The sequence below is a fragment of the Protobothrops mucrosquamatus genome, unplaced genomic scaffold (genome assembly GCF_001527695.2).
Source record: "Protobothrops mucrosquamatus isolate PMUCROS unplaced genomic scaffold, P.Mucros_1.0 scaffold205, whole genome shotgun sequence".
Classification (NCBI taxonomy): Eukaryota; Metazoa; Chordata; class Lepidosauria; order Squamata; family Viperidae; genus Protobothrops; species Protobothrops mucrosquamatus.
In genome coordinates, this window is record NW_015386560.1 from 1,012,111 (window position 1) to 1,030,581 (window position 18,471).

Consider the following 18,471-nt stretch of genomic DNA (forward strand, 5'->3'; position numbering starts at 1 on the left):
CAGGACAAGGAACAAGAGAAGAGGAAAGGAGAGGGGGAGGAGAGGAGAAAAAGAAAAAAGGAAAGAAAAAAGAAAAGGGGAGAGGAGAGGGGAGGAGCCAACAGGAGTCAATATTTTCTCAAATGACGATCAATGATTCATCCACAATATGCAACATTGATCCTGAAGTCCAATTTTTTTCCCACCAGGCAATCCCCAGACTACTATAATTCAGAAAGAGGAGGGCAAGCTGCCCATTCTTAACTTCCCATTGCTGACCCACCATCTCTCCAGGTTTAAGGGATGGGAAATCCTGTTTTTATCTTTTTTTACACGCAGCAATAAGCATTTTCCCCTTGAGTAGAAAGGTATTCCCAAATGAAGGACTTATTTATATATCCTATTTAGAAACCACTCATCTCCCTCATGGAGTGACTATTGTACTTATACCCCACCTGTATTAATTTTATAAATAACTCAAGGCAATGAACATACCTAATATTCCTTCCTCCTCCTACTTTTCCTGACAACAACCACCCTGTGAGGTAGGTTGGGCTGAGAGAGTGTGACTGGCCCAAGTTCACCCAGCCAGCGTTCATGCCTAAGACAGGACTAGAACTCACAGTCCCAAAACATAACAGATCTAACTCAGTTCTTAAAGCATCTAATTTTACCCCATCCAAGCAGAATCCCTAAATGTGCCTTTTTGTCCTTTAAAAGAGATTCAGTATTCGCGATTCCTTACTGGGGAGGGAAAAAAATCTCTGTGCAGGGACTCAGGATTCCAGCAAAAAGCCAGTGACTTCTACCTTTGATGGGCGATGTTTGCATGCAGAGCACATAGGAGACACACACACACACACACACACACACACGGTCTTGCATAGTCTTGCATAGATCAGCCCATGATATTGACAGCCCTTTTGCTACTAAATAAATAATGCAGCAAGATGTGGGTTGAAAAGCAGGGAGGTGGGAAGATGAAGCAAAAGATCAGGGGATGCTATGTAGTCTCTGAATAAAGGGATTCCCTGCATCAGATCAGAGCATGAAACACTCCCTGTACAGCATTTACCTTCAGTTTGCCTGAATTTGCACATTTCCCTTGTGCCTGACAGGAATTCTGGCATAACATCTTTCTTGGGATTTAACTGAAGCATTGAAAGCTAGAGCAGTGTTTCTCAACCTTGACAATTTTAAGGCATGTGGACTTTAACTCCCAGAATNTTCTTTCCTTAATGACCATTCCTTACCACCAATCTAGATGTGCTCAGTTTATAGTGGGGAGATCATCGTGTTCTTCTGTTGCATTAGTCCACAATCAGGAGAGAGCCTTCCAGCAATTCCCCCCCCCTTCCTCCCTTCCAGCAATTCCCCCCCCTTCCTCAATTTAACTTCCAGCAATTCCCCCCCTTCCTCCCTCCGCATCTATTTTTAGCTCACCTCTTGATGGTAGCATCCATTTCTTTCCTTCTTGCCCCCGCCCGTCCCCTTTTTCCCTCCCTCCACTCAATGGTACTTTCTACACGGGGAAGGTCAGCCGACTGAGCATGCCTGAATGTTGCTCGGCAGCTCCAGAGGCTGGGATGCACGCTCGGCTAATCCCATTCACTGGGAGAGGGCCGTTGCACACGCGCGCACGCGCTCTGACTAGCTGCTGGGGCTGAGCCAGCGGCTGCACCGGCTTGGCAAGTAAGTTTCTTGGTTTCTTTCCCTCCCTCCATCTTCCTTTCGGTCCCTGAAGTCGCAGGGGCGGGGGGTCTGTAGCAGCTACCCAAAGCAGCAGAGGCTTCAGGCGTGGATGGAAGGTAGCAGGGAGCTGGCTGCTCCACAGGGATGGAAACAAAGCCCGGGATTTGCGCGCGCCTTCAGTTTCCTTCCCCGGGATAGTTTCAGCAAGCTTGGAAAGTCCTTTTGGGAGGCTCGCTTGCCACCCTATCACCATGTTCTGGGCTTTTCCTTCCCTCCGCTTAGGCTGGAGGACTTACTAATATTTCATTGACGCGCAAAGCTTCGTCTCTGGCTCGCTCTGTGCGCTCGCGTGACAAATACTTCTATCTAATGTTGGTTCTCTGGCAACTTTGCTAGTTTTCTTGCAAGAGGGCATCTGAGCACAAGGGAAAAAGCGAAGGTCAGGGCGGAAGGAACGGAGAAGAGGCGGCCGGAGAGACTGGTGAAAGGGGAGGCCAGCTGCAAAATTACAAGAAGTGCCGGCGGCTGCGGGGTGTTTTTTAGCCGCTGGGCCGGCTAAACAAAATGGAAGGAAATGCAGGCAGGGTGTTCTGGGGCCGCTGGGGTGTCTGGTGGCCAAGCAGAGGAAGCTCAGCGGCAGGACAGAGACAAAACTTACCGCTTTTACTTCTTCTCTCTCGCTTTCTGCCGCTTGTCCTCTGTCTCGCTTCTGCCACGTGGACCGAAACCGAAACTTCCTTTTATATAGGAAAAAGCTGCGCATGCGCAAAGAGGAGGGAGGCAGGAACGGCTCTGCGTGCCACCTGTGGCACTTTCGAAAGCCAATAAGAGGGAAAGGAAAAGGGTAAAAAAAATGGCGGACTGCGTTTGGCGACCCCCATGAAATGGTCGTTCGACCCCAAATGGGGTCGCGACCCACAGGTTGAGAACCGCTGGCTTAGAGTAACCGGGGACATTGCCACTGCCTGTTTTCTCCCCAACGCACGCTTCTCTTGGCTTTTCTTCATTCAAGGTCCAAAACTCCCACAGTCCTTGTACACCGCCAGGTCTAGCTCTACAGTGATGACCAGTTGGTACCAGCCACTGAGCTGGCTTGAGATCCCTTGGGCCAGGCACAGGTGAAATAGATCGCAGCTTAGTCCTTCTCGGAAGTATTGGGTCAAGAGCTGCTCTGGCCAGTGCCTCATTTTCCCCGCAATCTTCCTGAAGTCTCTGATGTACTCAGCCACAAGCCAATTCCCCTGTCTGATATTAAGAATCTCTGCCTCCGCTCGTTGGTTTGCGTGGGGTCTCTGAAGTGGGCTCTGAGACCACACAGAAGCATATCTGAGTCTGCCAGCTGAGGGGCAGCTTTGTCATGGAGATCTGTCACCTACTCTGCTGCCTCTCCCTCAAGGTTGTCCACCACAACATCCACTCAGGCCTTGTCATCAGGGTAACCCTCTAAATGCCGGTCAAAGTGTGTCCGGGCTTGCTTGAGGAAGAACACCAGCTTATTAAGGTTTTGGTTAAATGTTGCTCTCAGTTGCGGGGGTGGAGGTGGTCTTGGCACTGGCCAGGGTCCCACCATATGGCTACATCCACAGGTGGGCTCCATACCCAGGAGCTGGCAGGGACCACCAGTCTACTCCCCCAGGTTGGGGGGGAGGTGCCATTGGCAGACTACAAGCCCCCGGCCCTGGACTGGGGCTGAGCTGCAGAGACATCCCCGGTTGCAGGCTAATTACTCCTCTGACCGCCGCAGCTGCTGCTCCCACTGAGTGTTAAAAGCTTCCACATCTAATAATAATAATAATAAAGTTGGAAGGGACCTTGTAGGTCATCGAGTCCAACCCCCTGCTCAGGCAGGAACCCTACACCATTTCAGACAAACGGCTGTCCAGTCTCTTCTTAAAAACTTCCAGTGTTGGAGCATTCACCGCTTCTGGAGGCAGGTTGTTCCATTGGTTAATTGTTCTAACTGTCAGGAAGTTTCTCCTTAGTTCTAAGTTGCTTCTCTCCTTGATCAGTTTCCACCCATTGCTTCTCGTCCTGCCTTCANTTTTTGGCAGCTGCAGCACACTGCTGGCTCATATCTAAGTGATTGTCCACTAGGACTCCGAGATCCCTCTCACAGTTACTACTATTGAGCAAGGTACCCCCTATACTATACCTGTACATTTGGTTTTTCTTGCCTAAATGTAGAACCTTACTTTTTTCACCATTGAATTTCATTTTGTTAGATAGCGCCCAGTGTTCAGGTCTGTCCAGGTCCTCCTGTATCCTAAGCCTGTCTTCTGGACTGTTGGCTATTCCTGCCAGCTTGGTGTCATCTGCAAATTTGATGAGTTCCCCATCTATCCCCTCGTCCAGATCGTTGATGAAGATGTTGAAGAGCACTGGGCCCAGAACAGAGCCCTGGGGTACCCCACTACAAACTTTCCTCCATGTAGATGCGGTTCCATTGAGGACTACACGCTGAGTACGGCCGGTCAGCCAGCTACGAATCCATCTGGTGGTGATGCTGTCTAACCCATATTTTTCTAGCTTATTGAGTAGTAGGTTGTGATCTACTTTATCAAATGCCTTACTGAAGTCCAAGTAAATTATGTCCACAGCATTCCTCTGATCCACTAATTTTGTCACTTGGTCAAAGAATGTAATAAGGTTTGTCTGGAATGATCTGTTTTTGGGGTCGGTGTTGCTGCTGGGAGCTGGGCCAAACCTCCCTGAGATCTGGGATCCAGTTGTGGGGCTGGCTCAGACTTCCAAGCTGTTGAGCTTCTGCTTCAGTTGCTCCATCGACTGGCTGCCGCACATTGGCAAGTAGCATTCTCTCGGTGCTAGCCATTCCAAAGTTCCTTGCTTCCATCACTCTAACTCTCTGCCCAGCTCAGGGCGAGGGTAGCATACTAGGAATTCAGCTTCAGCAGCTTTCCGCAACCCTTCTCACCACTTCTCCAATTCAGGCCGGTTGAACACTGCTGCTCCACCTGTCCCCCCCAGGACTGAGGTCAGCTCCTTTTGTTCAGCCCACTCCTTGGGACGCATTGAGGCTGGTGGGGTTGCAAAGCTGCTTTAGATCCCAGTTGAGGTCCCATTGATCAACCCCGGCCTGGCTCCAGCTGGCTGCTCTGTTTCAGGCATCTTCTCCTGAGTCTTCACTACCCCTTTGGAGGCTACCAGAAAGGGCACAGGGGCTCAGGATCCCTCAATAGGAATTGAAGTTGAAGAGAGCTAGCTTAGTGTCAAGTTCCAGCTAAGAAGCCCAATGAAGAAAAACACCAGAGACATTGCAAATGTCAAGGTTCCGACTAATGAAACCAAATAAAGCAGAACTCAGAGGCTTGAAGTTTCCTCAAAGCACATGTTTATTGGATACATATTATCGGTATGGTCAAAAGTGAAACCAACTCTAAAATTCCCCTTAGGGATTCAATGTAACTAAATGTAACAATTCCCTCCCCTCTACTATGCTATAGATCAGTGGTGGTGAACCTATGGCACGCGTGCCAGAGGTGGCACTTGGAGCCCTCTCTGTTGGCACATGTGCCGTTGCCCCAGCCTCGCCTCCCCCCACGACCCTCTTCACCAGCAGCCCCCCTGGAGACTTGCCCCTGAGCGTGGTCCACACAGAGCAGCGCAGCCAAGGACATGGCAGCCAGGCAGCATAGACAAGACTCTGCCCTCACGCCCCATCCCGCATAGTTGATGCTGCGGGGCATGGGCAGAGGGTGTGGCCGCCATGGTGCTGCTGGGCTGCCTGGGTGATCTGCGGCGGGCCCTGGAGGTGGTGAGTGGCCCTGCAGGCAGGTAGGTGGGGGACGGGGCAGGGGGTGGAGTGGGGGTGGAGCTAGTTTTTGGGCATTCGGTCTCTAAAAGGTTCGCCATCACTGCTATAGATCATGCTACCCAATAAAAGCAATTGGCAAATAGCAAAGCTGTCATTTTCTTCCCCCCTTCTCCCCCCCAACCTATGGCAGCTCAGAAAGACAAAGATGGCTTCAGCGGACTTCCAGTGGTGACCGGCTGCACCGAATGGCGGCTTTTGTTAGCCGCCGGTCTGGGAGCGCGTCAAAGCCTGAAGAGACAGCGTCCGTCAGCTGTCTCTCGGCTCGGAACCTCGTCCCTCGGGCAAAGAGGGGAAGGGGTGAGTAGGTCCGGATAGGGCTAGAGCTTCCTTTCACCCCGGTTTTCTTTAATCGGGGGTGAGAGATGTTAGCTCGCCCGGAGTCTGGACATTCTCCGCGCCCCATGATGCCTTCGCTCCTACCCATTTGGAGCGAAGCTAGATGCAGCTCCCACCTCTGCTATCGAAAGATATCTGGATTTAAATTATAAGCAGACGGGACCAAGCAGGAGGTTCAGAATTATAGTGGACTATTTGTGACTTTGACTCTGAAAATATACTAGCATCTTCTTTATTTTGTAGAGAGTTAAAGTGAGAGGAAATGGCCGCGGAATTGCTGTTTCTTTGGAGCTTTCGTTCTTTACTTTCACTTTCTCCTGGTTATTAACTGGACAGAGATATATTGTTGCCCCTTCGGCTTTGGAAAGTTTTAGTTACAACGAATTTGTAATGCCTACTGGTTGGTGATATTTACTCTTTTGGAAGAAGTTTGGAGAATGGTTTTAAAATGGCTGCAGAACTGAGAAAGAAAGAGAGAAAGAAAATTTCTTACTTTTTTTTTCTGGTTGCTGATTGAAATCTACTGAAAATGCCTCTATCTTTAATTACAAATGACTTACAGGATGTTTTGATGCAAGCAGTTAAGCAATATACTGTGGAAGTTAAAGATCTCTGGGTTAAGAAATTGGAAGAATCATATGAAACTGTGGCATTTGCCCTCCAGAGGTTTATAGTTCCAGATTGTTTAGAGCAATGGGTGGATAAATCATGTGAAGAGGTTGAAGAAGATGTTATGGAAACACCCCAAAATGATATGCTATATTGTAGAGATTTGGAAAATGATAAGCTTGGAAAACTGGGAAAGGAAGTTGTAACAGATTTGGCTATGGTCCTGGTGTACCTCCCTGGTGGAATTTTGAGAAAAAAAAGTTTATATAGAATTAATTTACGGGTCGTGCATCAGAGAAAACCAGCTGAAGATGTTGCTGTTCGTGTTTTTGGAAGAAGTTTACAGGCTTACTACCTGCAGAAATTTCGGACACGTTATAAAATGTAAAAGGCAGAAGATTCATCGACTTTGAAGGTTGATTTGGTATCAGCGATGTGAAAAAGAATGGGAAGCCGGGGGGAGATGCAAAATGGAAGAGCTGGGACAGACTAATAAGAAATGTTTTTGAAGCTTATACCTTTAAAATTTTGGACTAATAATATAAATAAGAAGAATGTTTTCGAAGTCCTTGGACTTGTAGAGTGAAGAGACCCAGGAGGATAAACTTATATGAGTTTTTTTTTTTTTTTTAGGTTTTTGATTTAGAAAATTTTGGATTAGTAATATTATGGTTTGAATTTGTTATAGGAGATTAGATTATTAATGATATATAATTGCACTATTCTAAAGGATTTATATTGTTTTAAGAAGTTAAAGATTGTATTTAATGGGTTTAAGATATTTGGATGATTATAAGAGATTTAAGAGAAAATTTATATATGTATTTATCATAAATAATTTTATAGGTTTCTGTATATGTTTGGAGATTGGAATGTTGCTGTTGATTCAATGAAAGATAAGATGATTTCCTCGAAAGTATTGATTTAAGAGTGAAGAAAGTGAAGGGAAAATTTAAGTGCAAAATTTAAGAGAAAATTTTTATAAGTTGCTTTATATCCTTAAAAATTGTTTTGTATGTATTTTAGTTTATAGTTTAAATGTTGGTTTTATTAGAGTTAAAGTACATAAATATTGATTGTATTATGTTTGTTTAGTTAAATTGTAATTTAGATATGGAATGGGAGGTGTTTTAATCCTGTATTTGGTTCCGGGAAGTCCAGGGGGGGAGGGGGGAAAGGGATTTCTTATATTTTGGTATACTTGAATGGTAGTGAGATATAATGTGCTTATTGAAGAAAGGAGGCTCAGTCGGCCTCCGGGACCACATCTGAAAGAGGAGGAGAGAAGAAGGGAGGATGTATAGGGTAGAGTTGTTGAGAGGGTGGAGAGGAAGAAGGAAGGAGGCAGAAGGAAAGAGGAGGGAAGTAGGTAGAAGAGAGGGTGAATGTGGCCCTGAGAGGCTGCTGAGCATCTTAGAATAGGAGGTTTTTAGTTTGTTTTTTTATTATTAATATATGCCATAATCATATATTTGTTTATTTTTAAAAAATGAATAAAAATTTCTTTAAAAAAAAAAAAGATGGCTTCAGCGATCTTCAGGTTTGATAGTGATCTCTAATGTAAACTTTATTAGGCATTGGCAAACTGGTACAATACAAGGAAAGCTAGCTCTGAGAATATGGCAGGAAACAGATAATTAAAAGAGTAAAACTTTCCCTCCCCTCTCTGACAGTTCAGGTCACATTGTCCAATTAATCTTCCAGCAATGAAAAGAAACTTTGGTTTGCCAAAACATCTCTTCAGAGGCTTCGGCTCTCCCGCTAATAGGGAGCACCTGTAGATCCCAAACTCTTCCCCCCCCCCCAGTAATTGTAGACAAGCTAGAAGCACTACAGTGGTCCTAAAGACAGTACATTTCATAGCTTGACACTGTGGTTGTTAAGTTAGTAACATGTCTGTTAAGTAAATCTGGCTTCTCCATTCACTTTATTTATCAGAAGGTCACAAAAAGTGACCACATGGCCCCGGACACTGCAACCGTCATACACATATGCCAGTTGCCAAGCATCCAAATTTTGATCATGTGACTGAGAATACTGCAATGGTTGTTAAATGTGAAAAATGGTCATAAGTCACTTTTTTCAATGTTCTTGTAACTTTAAATGGTTACTTAATGAATGTTTATAAGTCAAGGATTACCTGTATAGAATTGTTATACAAATATAACTGAGAATGTTACAGCAATGCCTACTTTTTATCATGCATCAGTAGAACCCAGGCAATTTTCTCTGGGACTAAGTTAGTTTGGAACTAAGCAGAGCTGGACCTGGTTAGCAGATGATGGAAGACTACCTGAAAATTCCAGGGTGTAGGCTAGTGGGCAATGGAAAAAACATCCTGGAAGAAAGTAGTGGCAAACACTTCCATACCATTAGAAATAGAAAAGGACCATGAAATCAAGCTCAATTGAAAGAAGACTTCCCCTTTTCTTTTAGATCATAGGTAAGCAGAGTCAGCTGCATAGTCTGGCCCCAGCTTACTTATCTTACTTATAGTCTTACTGATATATTATAATATCTCCTCCTGTTAATACTGGACTTCACCAGAGTATCTCTTGCTACATTTCCATTTTAAAACAAATATTTTAAAGTGGTCAAATATTCAAACTGAGCACATCTTGTAATTTTTTCATAATAAATTACTGTTTGCATGAATGAATAAATGTTTACAGCATTTTCATGCCACTTTCCATTTTAAAATTATGAAGTAAGTTTAGGTTTATAAGAATTGCTATAAGGTATAGAATATAACTAATAAAATATATAAATAATTTCATAATTAGGGCAGGTGATACAATTTATTTATAGTTCTATGCTACCCATCTCATTCTGCAAAGTGTTAGTCAAGAGAACTTGGATGCATTCATACACACAGGTATTCATATTTCTGTACTCTTCTCCAGTTGAGAATCCAGTTTGTTCCACAAGGTGAGCACTATCACAAAGAATGCCCACTGCCACAGGACATTTACATGATAATTATTGTACCAGTTTATCATGGAACTTTCAGCTACTAAATCTACAATGAAGAACTTTGCTGAGCTCCTCCAAACAGAATAATAAAGACAAAAGCAGCTTTCAGGCCCTCACCTGATTATGTTCCTCATGAGCAAGGAAAAGGCATTCCTGGCAGAAGTGCAGAAATTGGTACCGTAAATAGCAATCTGGGGAAATTGCCAAAGGGGAGGGGAGAAAATCTATTGAGGAACATTATTTTTTTTACAAAGACATGATTATTTAGAGCCAGAAAAAAGGCAAATATATAATATTAGGACAGTATTAATGCCATGATAAAACATGACAAACAAACAAGCAAACACATTTTTGCATGACTTTTGAGAATGTGAAGGGAAGGAATAAGAAGGAAAATATACTGTACTTGCCTGGCTCTCTCTTATTTTGTTTGTTATGTTTTCCCATCATGCCCCCCAAGCTCAGCTAGCTTTAAAAAAGTTCTTTATTTATTAATCAAGGGGCTCCAACTATTCTATCAGGCCCCCATTTTATTTCATAACCAATTTATTTCACAATAAAAATCAATACAGAATTAACATGAATGGGTAATTAGCATTTTCATCTGAAAACCTGTACTAAGAATGAAGAATACAGTAACTGCTGCAGCATTGACATGGCATCATCAGGACAAGTAAATGCACTATACAAATGACCAAGATGAGTGCATTTGGCAGCCAAGTCTGCTTTAAATGTTTTAATGAGTAATGAAGAATCTAAAAGAAAACTTGCAACTTCTGCCAAAGGTATAAACTCTTTAAAATAGTTCCCTTACTGTGCAGAGCATCTAGAAATCTGCAATAATGCCCTAAATAAATCACAGATGTTTGAATTCCTCACCATAATGTATGCATTTCTATTCAAAAACTTGATGAACTTCTCCAGGCACCAGAAGCAGCATTTGAAACAGGTCAAAAGGAACTTGGCAAACATATTCTCAGAAGCTAATGGATTGCAAAACAGGACAGGAGAAAGTTCTTATTATTCTCTCTATCACATTAGAAAGAGTCATGTATCCCTCTGATTATTTATTTATTTACTTGGGCTTCTACAGCACAAAATCCCTATAGCTCTTAAACTGCTACAGAATGTGACAACAAAGATCAAAATAAAAATTTAAAATATCTAACATCCTACGAACAACAGCACCATCCCTTGGAGGTAGGTTTACAAAAGAAATGCCTGAAAGTTTTAGCCAGTAGAAAGGATCAATACCTTTTAGTTTATGATCTAAGTATTCCAGAATGACTCGAATGACCTGGACAATGGCAAGAATCAGGGATCCAAAGGCCAGTGAACCAGTGTGATACCTACAGGGAGAAAACAGCAGCAGAGAAAGGCTGCAGCACACCTGTACACATTTTCTTAAAGAGGGAGGATAACATAGTTCTATACTGGAGTCTCTTCTGGCTGTAGGAAATGCTACTATGCTGAAGAATACAGGACCGAGTCTTCTCAAGCAGTACTTGCCAGGCCCAGGAGAGACTTCTTTTTGGGACTATGCTTTTGCAAAAGCATCTTCAGCCTTTCACAAGTTTTTGAAATTACCTGTGATGTACATATGTTGACTCTGCTCCCACAAAGAAAACTGCAGCACTTTTCATCCAAGGGAATCTAAGTGGCCTTGAATAAGCCTAATATCTACTTCAGTTGTAATACTAGCTTTTCAGAAATCAGCTCTCTTTTCCAACCACAAAGCAAAGAACAATTTGCCATCTCATCTTATCCAAATCGCAAAGAATTTTATACTAAGCTTGCACCTATCTTTTCTGTGAACTTAGTGGTCCTGTCAGAATCCATTTTTCCCGGGGGGGGGGTCCATCTCATCTCTTTCCTGTTTCTTTCTTTCTGAGGCTTCTGCCATTCCCCTGAGGGGAAGGAGGGAAGGCTCCATGGTATGTTATTCTGCTTTGCTACAATGTATCCTTTCGCTGTTCCTGCATGCTGACTCTTTGAACTGTCTCTCCCTTGATGTTACCTTGGGGTGAGAAAAGAATGTGCCTCTGGCCATCTGGCTTATCTCTCGCTGTGGAAGGGAAGGTGCGAAGACCCAACAACATCTTCACAAGCATGGGAAAGGACCCCATTATCAGCTCTTTTCCCACAGCGAACTTAACACCTGGGGATTGGTCCATTCAAATTGACCGGATGAACTATTGGGATGAGGTTTTGCTTGGGACTCTTTTAACCTATTGATCTGAGCAGGAAACCCTCAGATCCTGCCTATCATGCCTGCTATCAGCTTCTCCTAATAAAAGTTCCTTTTGGAAAGAAACTGTTCCAGGAGTCCTGCTTTCTTGGGATGAGGTTTTGAAGTGGGCCCTAACAGGTCCCTAATAACAATTTCCTATTCCTCCGAAAGGTAAACATTGCTGATATCAAGGCAAATTGACATTTTTTCCTTTGCACCCCATTCCCTTTACCTGAGTGCTCGGCCAAATGAGGAGAAGAGGGGAAATGCTGGCATATCATCAGGTTTTTTAAAAGCCCAGTAGTATGATGCAAAGGCCCCAGCGAGTGTAACTTGGCCCAAAGCAATGACAAAGTTGGCCAGCCAAAAGAACATGAAAATATTGAAAATCTGAAAGATGATGAGGTACTTGTGGTAGGAAGTCTCACCACCATAGAAGGCAAAGAGGCAATGTGCTCCTGGGCACAGCTTCGTGACATTGGAAGTACTGAAGGTCTAAAAGAAGGAAGAAAATTGTTATTTGTTAAAGTTCCATTTAAACGTCTTACTTGAAAATAATATTGCTTTTCTATTTTATTTCCCCTAAGAATATACGCAAGTTTCCAAAAATCTGGGCAAAGTAGAAATTTTGCCTTATGAATTTCCAGAATTTGGCTTCTAGAATGTCCAGAATGTGCCAATTATTAATACATGATATAACTGTTCCTTTTCTTTTGCCTTTCAAAAAGTAATTTAAAATAATAAACAAGGCATAGAGCTTAATTCTCCTATAAAGCTATGCTTACACTTGCTAAAAGAAAACAGTGCACACTTGGGTATATTTCCCTGGGAGAAAGTACAAACATAGTCTTTGAACATCCCATTTTCTGGAATAGGAGGGAAACCTGTTTGACTCAGACTCTTCAAACAAGGACTGGAAGGAGTAAGCCTCATCCATGGCCCTTGCAAGAGGATCTGTCACACATTCAGCAGGAAGTGGACTGCTATATTCTTGTGGTTTCCAAACAGCTTAACTGAAAATATTTTCACTAGTTAATTATTTTAAGTTCCTTACCTCTGGGTTGCAAGTTGTTCCAGCATATTGGCATTCTGTATCATTAAACACCTTGTAGACAGCTTCGTTAGAAGTAGACAAGAAACTAGAAGCAGTCAAGGAACTCTTTATTATAGTAATAAAAATACCACTTTTGCTTGCCTGAGATGAACATCTGAGAACTAGGTTACCCATCCCCTTCACCCATTTATCCAGGAAAGAAAGAAAAATTGAGGAAGGATACACAGCAGTACTAGCCCAATAAGCAATGCAGAGACACACCAGAAAGAAAGTACAGAGTGGAAACAGAAGTGATGTCATGATGTGTCCGATAGCCCTGCAAGAGGGATGGGGAATGGGGAGAAAGAAAAAGCACATGATTCAGTTCCAATGCTTTAGTACAGCCAGCCACAATAAAGCCTTGTTTGTTCTTTGGCCACATTGGGACTGGGTTCACCTACAGTATATCCAGGATAGTTAACAGTTTCTATTCAAGGAGTGCATATTGTACACTTTACAAAAGAATAGAGCTGGAACTTTAACTTTAACTTTAAACTTTAACTCCTCCCAGCCCAACAGTTCTGGAAGGAATGAATAAAAAGAATGTTTTATATTTGAGATGGACAACCAGTTTATTCTCTGGCAAAAAGAGAATATTAATCTCAATTTAGCATTTTCTCTTTTGTTTGTTGATGCAGTACAGATCTGCTTGATTTTCCAGCAGCAATAGATTTAGACAAGAATAGCAAGCCAATTCTGAAGAACCACAAAACTGATTAATGAGGGGATGGTTGTGGATGACACTTCCAAGAATAGAAGAGTCCAAGTCAGCCTCACCTGCTAGCTTCCTTGATAAGTGCAATAGCAATGAGGATTCTCTTGCGCAAGAAGATAAGCAGTAGAATAATGATAACTTCCATAATGCACAGGATGATCACTGGATCAAAAAGAAAAGAAAAGGAAATGACTTGATTCCTGCCCTATACAGCGTTTACTGAGCAAGATAAAAACACAAACTAGAAAAAATCTTAGAACTATTCAGAATGCACTTTCATCTGTATGGAGGTTTGAAGATATCTTTTCCAATTTTTAAATAGCTTCTAGGTCTGCTCAGTCAAAAGGCCACTAGCTATTATACTCAAACAGGAACTCACTGAAAGCTAACCAGGTTTGTTTCAGGTGGAGATAGACACGAAAATCTGTCTGGAATCCAAGCTCCATCAAGGAGACATCAGAACCAGCCTGTCCTTTCAGATGAGCATATTCCATATAACAATGAAAGATTCCTGGAAGACAAAAACAAGAGTTGGAAAAGGAAGAGAAAAGGGCTGCCAAAAGCCTTGGTTTAATATTCTCATTACTGTATACCCACAATATTGCAGCCTAAATGGGGAATGGTGATTAAAAAATACAGAAAGCAAAGCAATTCATACAGATATCTATATCTATATAAATAAAAATGTAAATGTTTGTTTGTTCAAAATCTTAAATCTCCGAAAGTTCTTCACCGATTGCTTTGAAATTTTGACACAACGTTGCATTCGAATACGCGCGTGTTTTTATATACCTATATTATATAGATGTCACACCTGTGACAGGTAAAAACATGCTTTTTTTGAAAAACAGCGCCATCTGTTGGACGTAAAAGCAACACACGCTTTTACCAGACTGAGCCACAGCAACGCGTGGCTGGGTACAACTAGTATTATATAAAATCTTAGCAGAATCTTCCCCAATCTGACATTTCCAGATATGTTGTATTGCAACTTTCAGAATTCAGAGGTACCCAACTCTCAGAGGTATCCAAATCAGCCATGGGTACCTCATTAATGTATAGTCTTCCAGATACTGTTAACTCCAGTCTCCAATAGCTCATCATGGTTAGTTCACAATAGTGAGGATTTGGAATATTTTCTATCCACCTCTAAACTAAATCTGAAGAATGAGAATTTCCAGTAGACTTTTGCCATAACCCATAAGATTCCAGACTTGATTTAACTCACCATATCCAAGCACCAGGATCACCAGTACAATCATCACCCAAATCATGATCCCTGCCAGGAACCGGAGCAGAACAATAAATACAAGGCTGACTACCATGGAAATCACGAGACCTCTGCAGATGGAAGACAGAAAGTCTTGAAATAGTTCTTGCATTGAAAACCAAATACCTTATTTAAAAGAAGAAAAGATATCAAAGCAATGTATGCTCAGAGGAATATTATATTTTCATCATGGATTTCTAAAATGAACTTCTTCCTTCCATGTTTCACTATCTTACATTTACATAAATATATATGGAGTAATCATTCATCTCTTCTGTAAATTCTCATTTGCTACTTTACCATGCAGATATTTACAGTTATAACTGCTTGGATTACATGAATCAATTAACAAAATAGCTACAGTCACTCCTAATGCTAAACCAGGATTTTAAAAACCCCAAGTTATTGAATAAACTATAGTAGCCTGATTTACATGTCATATTAACCCCAAATAAATTAAAACACTTTGTTGTGAAGCAAGCCAGTATGGATGAATGTGGATAAACAATGTCGATTATGTAAAAGAAATGAATGTTCAATGCAGAATGTTCCCCAAAAATGAGGGAATGAACAAATTGGCAGGCAAGAGAGCAGTATTTCAGCTAGGACAATGACAGAGTGCCAATACTGCTAGTATAATAAGTTAAAATTTTGGATACATGCCAAAGAAACCCAAGCCCAAAACCTAGCTTGATCATGGTGCTTACTGAGTGACTTTGGGTCAGTGGTTAATTAAGGCCAATCCTCCTTTGTACAGCTGATATGGATTAAATTAAGGGAGATCCCCATATAAACCATCTCAAGTTTATGCATTTTCTAATTTCTCCATTGTTCTGGTTTTGGGATAATTAAGCCGCAATTTCATTCTATAGTTTAGTGGGGCTATTCAGTCCTATGCTTACGTTATTATCCAGTACCAGGAAACGGTGTAATCTTCGAAGATTTTCATAGCTACTTGTCTTGTCTCCAGAAGGACATTTGCTTTTCTGTAATTAAAAGCAGCACAAAGTGAAACTAACAGGAGGAAAGAAAATGCAATTTCTATGGATGTGTACATCTATCTAAAGCAGGGGTTCCCAACCGGGAGTGCTCGCACTCCCTAGGGGTGTGAGACGATATTCCAGGGGATGCAAAAACTTGGGTTTTCACAATTATAGTGTATATGCATAATTTGTTGCCGTTATTTCAAACTTTTGTAAGGGGTGAGAGAATATATCAGAAGTGATCTAGGGATGTGGGGTATAGAAAAGGTTGGGACCCGCTGATCTAAAGGAATGTTTTGGAATGCACAGGAGCACCTGTGAGCACCTAATTTTTATATTGATAAAGCACACATTTTTACCCAAGGTTTGCGAGGCTTTGAAAGTTGCTCCCAACTGTCTCTGCATTCACAGGAAACAGAACTGCAATCAAGCCTTTACAAACAGCCATTAGATTCATGCTCCTATATGCTCCAAAGCACCTTTCGGTGATCAAATGAAGAGCACTGCTAATCCCTAGAAGCTATGTGACATAGGCAAAGCTGTTACAGAACAAGTATTGGTTTAATATAATTTCTGAAAATGAAAAAAGAGTGTCCAATCTATACCAAGATGTCCTCTTCCACCTGCTCTTACTGTATCTGTTTATCAGCAGATACAGGAGCTTCACCCACTCATGGCAGAGGCTAAGGAGCATCTTCCCCTCCACATAGATACCCTCTTGTTGGGGGGTAGGGGCTTGCGTGTTCTGTTAAGATTGAGAGCTATGCTGGAGTTATGCCACCAGAAAATATACCAAGCCAGACAGGTCTCAACTGAGGAACCAGATTAAGAATATCTACAAACCCATTAACCAGAATAAGACAACAGAAAAAGAATCTGATACTAGATTGATCATTGCCTGGATTAACAAGGATCGTGGCAGTTGCTGTCTGTGGGCAGCTGTTGAAAAGCGAGTTTACAGGTTTGGAGAAAGACCTGATGACCTACTCTCCAAAAAAACTCACCAAGAAAATTCTATGGAAAAGATCTCAAATGTGTCAGATAGGACCCCAATGACAGGACAACAGGAATTCCAGTTGCTGTACAAAGCCAGTGGCGGAAACAAATGTCTGCATTGTGCAAAGATACATCAGCCACATGGAATGTCAGAGGTAAATTAGATATTGTCAAATGATGATCAGGCTGGAAAATGATCTCTTGATGTCGGTGAGCTACATTGGTCAGACAATGGCTTTTTCAAGTCTGAGGACTTCACTGTTTATTATTCAGGACATGATACCAGGAAAACAAATGGAGCGGTGTTTATTGTAAGCAAGAAACTTGCTAGAGCAATGGAAAGTTTCTCAACTGACCGAACTATCAGAATTCATGTCAAGCCCCTCAACATCACAATTATCCAAGTCTATGCCCCAACGACGGCTGCAACAGAGCTTGAAATAGAGGGCTTTTATGCCATGCTCAAGAAACTCTGAAACAAGTGCCCAAAAAAGACATTGTTTACATTCTGTGAGACTTCAATGCAAAGTTGGAAAATAAGCAGAGACAGGCACCATTGGTTATTTTGGACTAGATTAAAAAGATTTAGGATCATGAATACATGGTTCACAGTGTTGCTTATGCACTTGGACCTCACCAAATGGACTCCACTATAATCAGACTGACTGTGTCCTATACAGTCAATTGATGGACCAATTCAGTTCTTGCTGTTAAGACATGTCCAAGTGCTGATTGCAGTTCAGATCATGAATTGTTGTTAGCAAATATTAAAGTCAAACTATGCATCTTCAAAAAGGAAATGCCTCCAAAGAAGTTTGATGTTACTAAAATTCCTACTACATCTACAAATGAAATGAAAAACAGGTCTGAACTACTGGACACTGCTGAGAAGATGCCTGATGAACTGTGGCAGGAAATTCAATCAACCATTACTGGAATTGCAAAAGAACATACAAAAGAAGCCAGAGAAAAAAGTGCAAATGGCTCTTAGATGAAACCACAAAATAGCTGAGCAATCAAGGCAGCAGGCAAATGGAAAGAAGACTGAATGCAGCTTTCCAGAGGGCAGCAAGGAAGGACAATGAAGTTTACTGGGACAAGAGATGTAAACAGCTTGAAGCGGACTACAAAAATGTAGGAGTGCAAACAGATCCCAGCATCATTTATTGCTCATAAATGTATCATTAAAAACAAACAAGGGAAACCAACACATGGCCACAGGATTGGAAATGCTTAGTGTTTATGCCACTGCTGAAAAAGGGAGACTCTAAAGCAGGGGTCTTCAAACTTGGCCCTTTTATGACTTGTGGACTTCAACTCCCAGAATTCCTCAGCCAGGCATGCTGGCTGAGGAATTCTGGGAGTTGAAGTCCACAAGTCATAAAAGGGCCAAGTTTGAAGACCCCTGCTCTAAAGATTGCTCGGCGCCTCGGCATAGTCAGCTGACCCCATCGCTGACTATAGGGGGCGAAATTTTGGCCCCCTCAGAGAAGGCCCGCAACTTGGGAGTCCTCCTGGATCCACGGCTGACATTGGAAGACCATCTGTCGGCCGTGACCAGGGGGGCGTTTTCTCAGGTCCGCCTGATTCACCAGTTGCGACCTTTTCTGGACCGGGACGCCTTGCGCACAGTCACTCATGCTCTCGTCACCTCTCGCCTGGACTACTGTAATGCTCTCTACATGGGGCTCCCTCTGAGGAGCACCCGGAGACTCCAACTGGTCCAGAATGCGGCCGCGCGGGCGGTGTTGGGAGGGACTCGT

At 42.5% G+C, this 18,471-nt stretch overlaps 1 protein-coding gene across 1 annotated transcript in view; it reads right to left on the bottom strand.

The window, feature by feature from the left end:
* The window catches only part of SLC44A2 (solute carrier family 44 member 2), a 176,735-nt gene that overhangs the window by 61,421 nt on the left and 96,843 nt on the right, over positions 1 to 18,471 (bottom strand). The window contains exons 9-18 of the mRNA XM_015813952.1: positions 15,632 to 15,715; positions 14,688 to 14,800; positions 13,839 to 13,970; positions 13,522 to 13,621; positions 12,929 to 13,021; positions 12,706 to 12,790; positions 11,884 to 12,146; positions 10,676 to 10,770; positions 10,301 to 10,404; positions 9,539 to 9,612 (exon numbers count right to left, since the gene is read on the bottom strand). Coding sequence (XP_015669438.1) covers positions 9,539 to 9,612; positions 10,301 to 10,404; positions 10,676 to 10,770; positions 11,884 to 12,146; positions 12,706 to 12,790; positions 12,929 to 13,021; positions 13,522 to 13,621; positions 13,839 to 13,970; positions 14,688 to 14,800; positions 15,632 to 15,715 — 1,143 coding nt within the window. The remainder of the gene's footprint in view (positions 1 to 9,538; positions 9,613 to 10,300; positions 10,405 to 10,675; positions 10,771 to 11,883; positions 12,147 to 12,705; positions 12,791 to 12,928; positions 13,022 to 13,521; positions 13,622 to 13,838; positions 13,971 to 14,687; positions 14,801 to 15,631; positions 15,716 to 18,471) is intronic.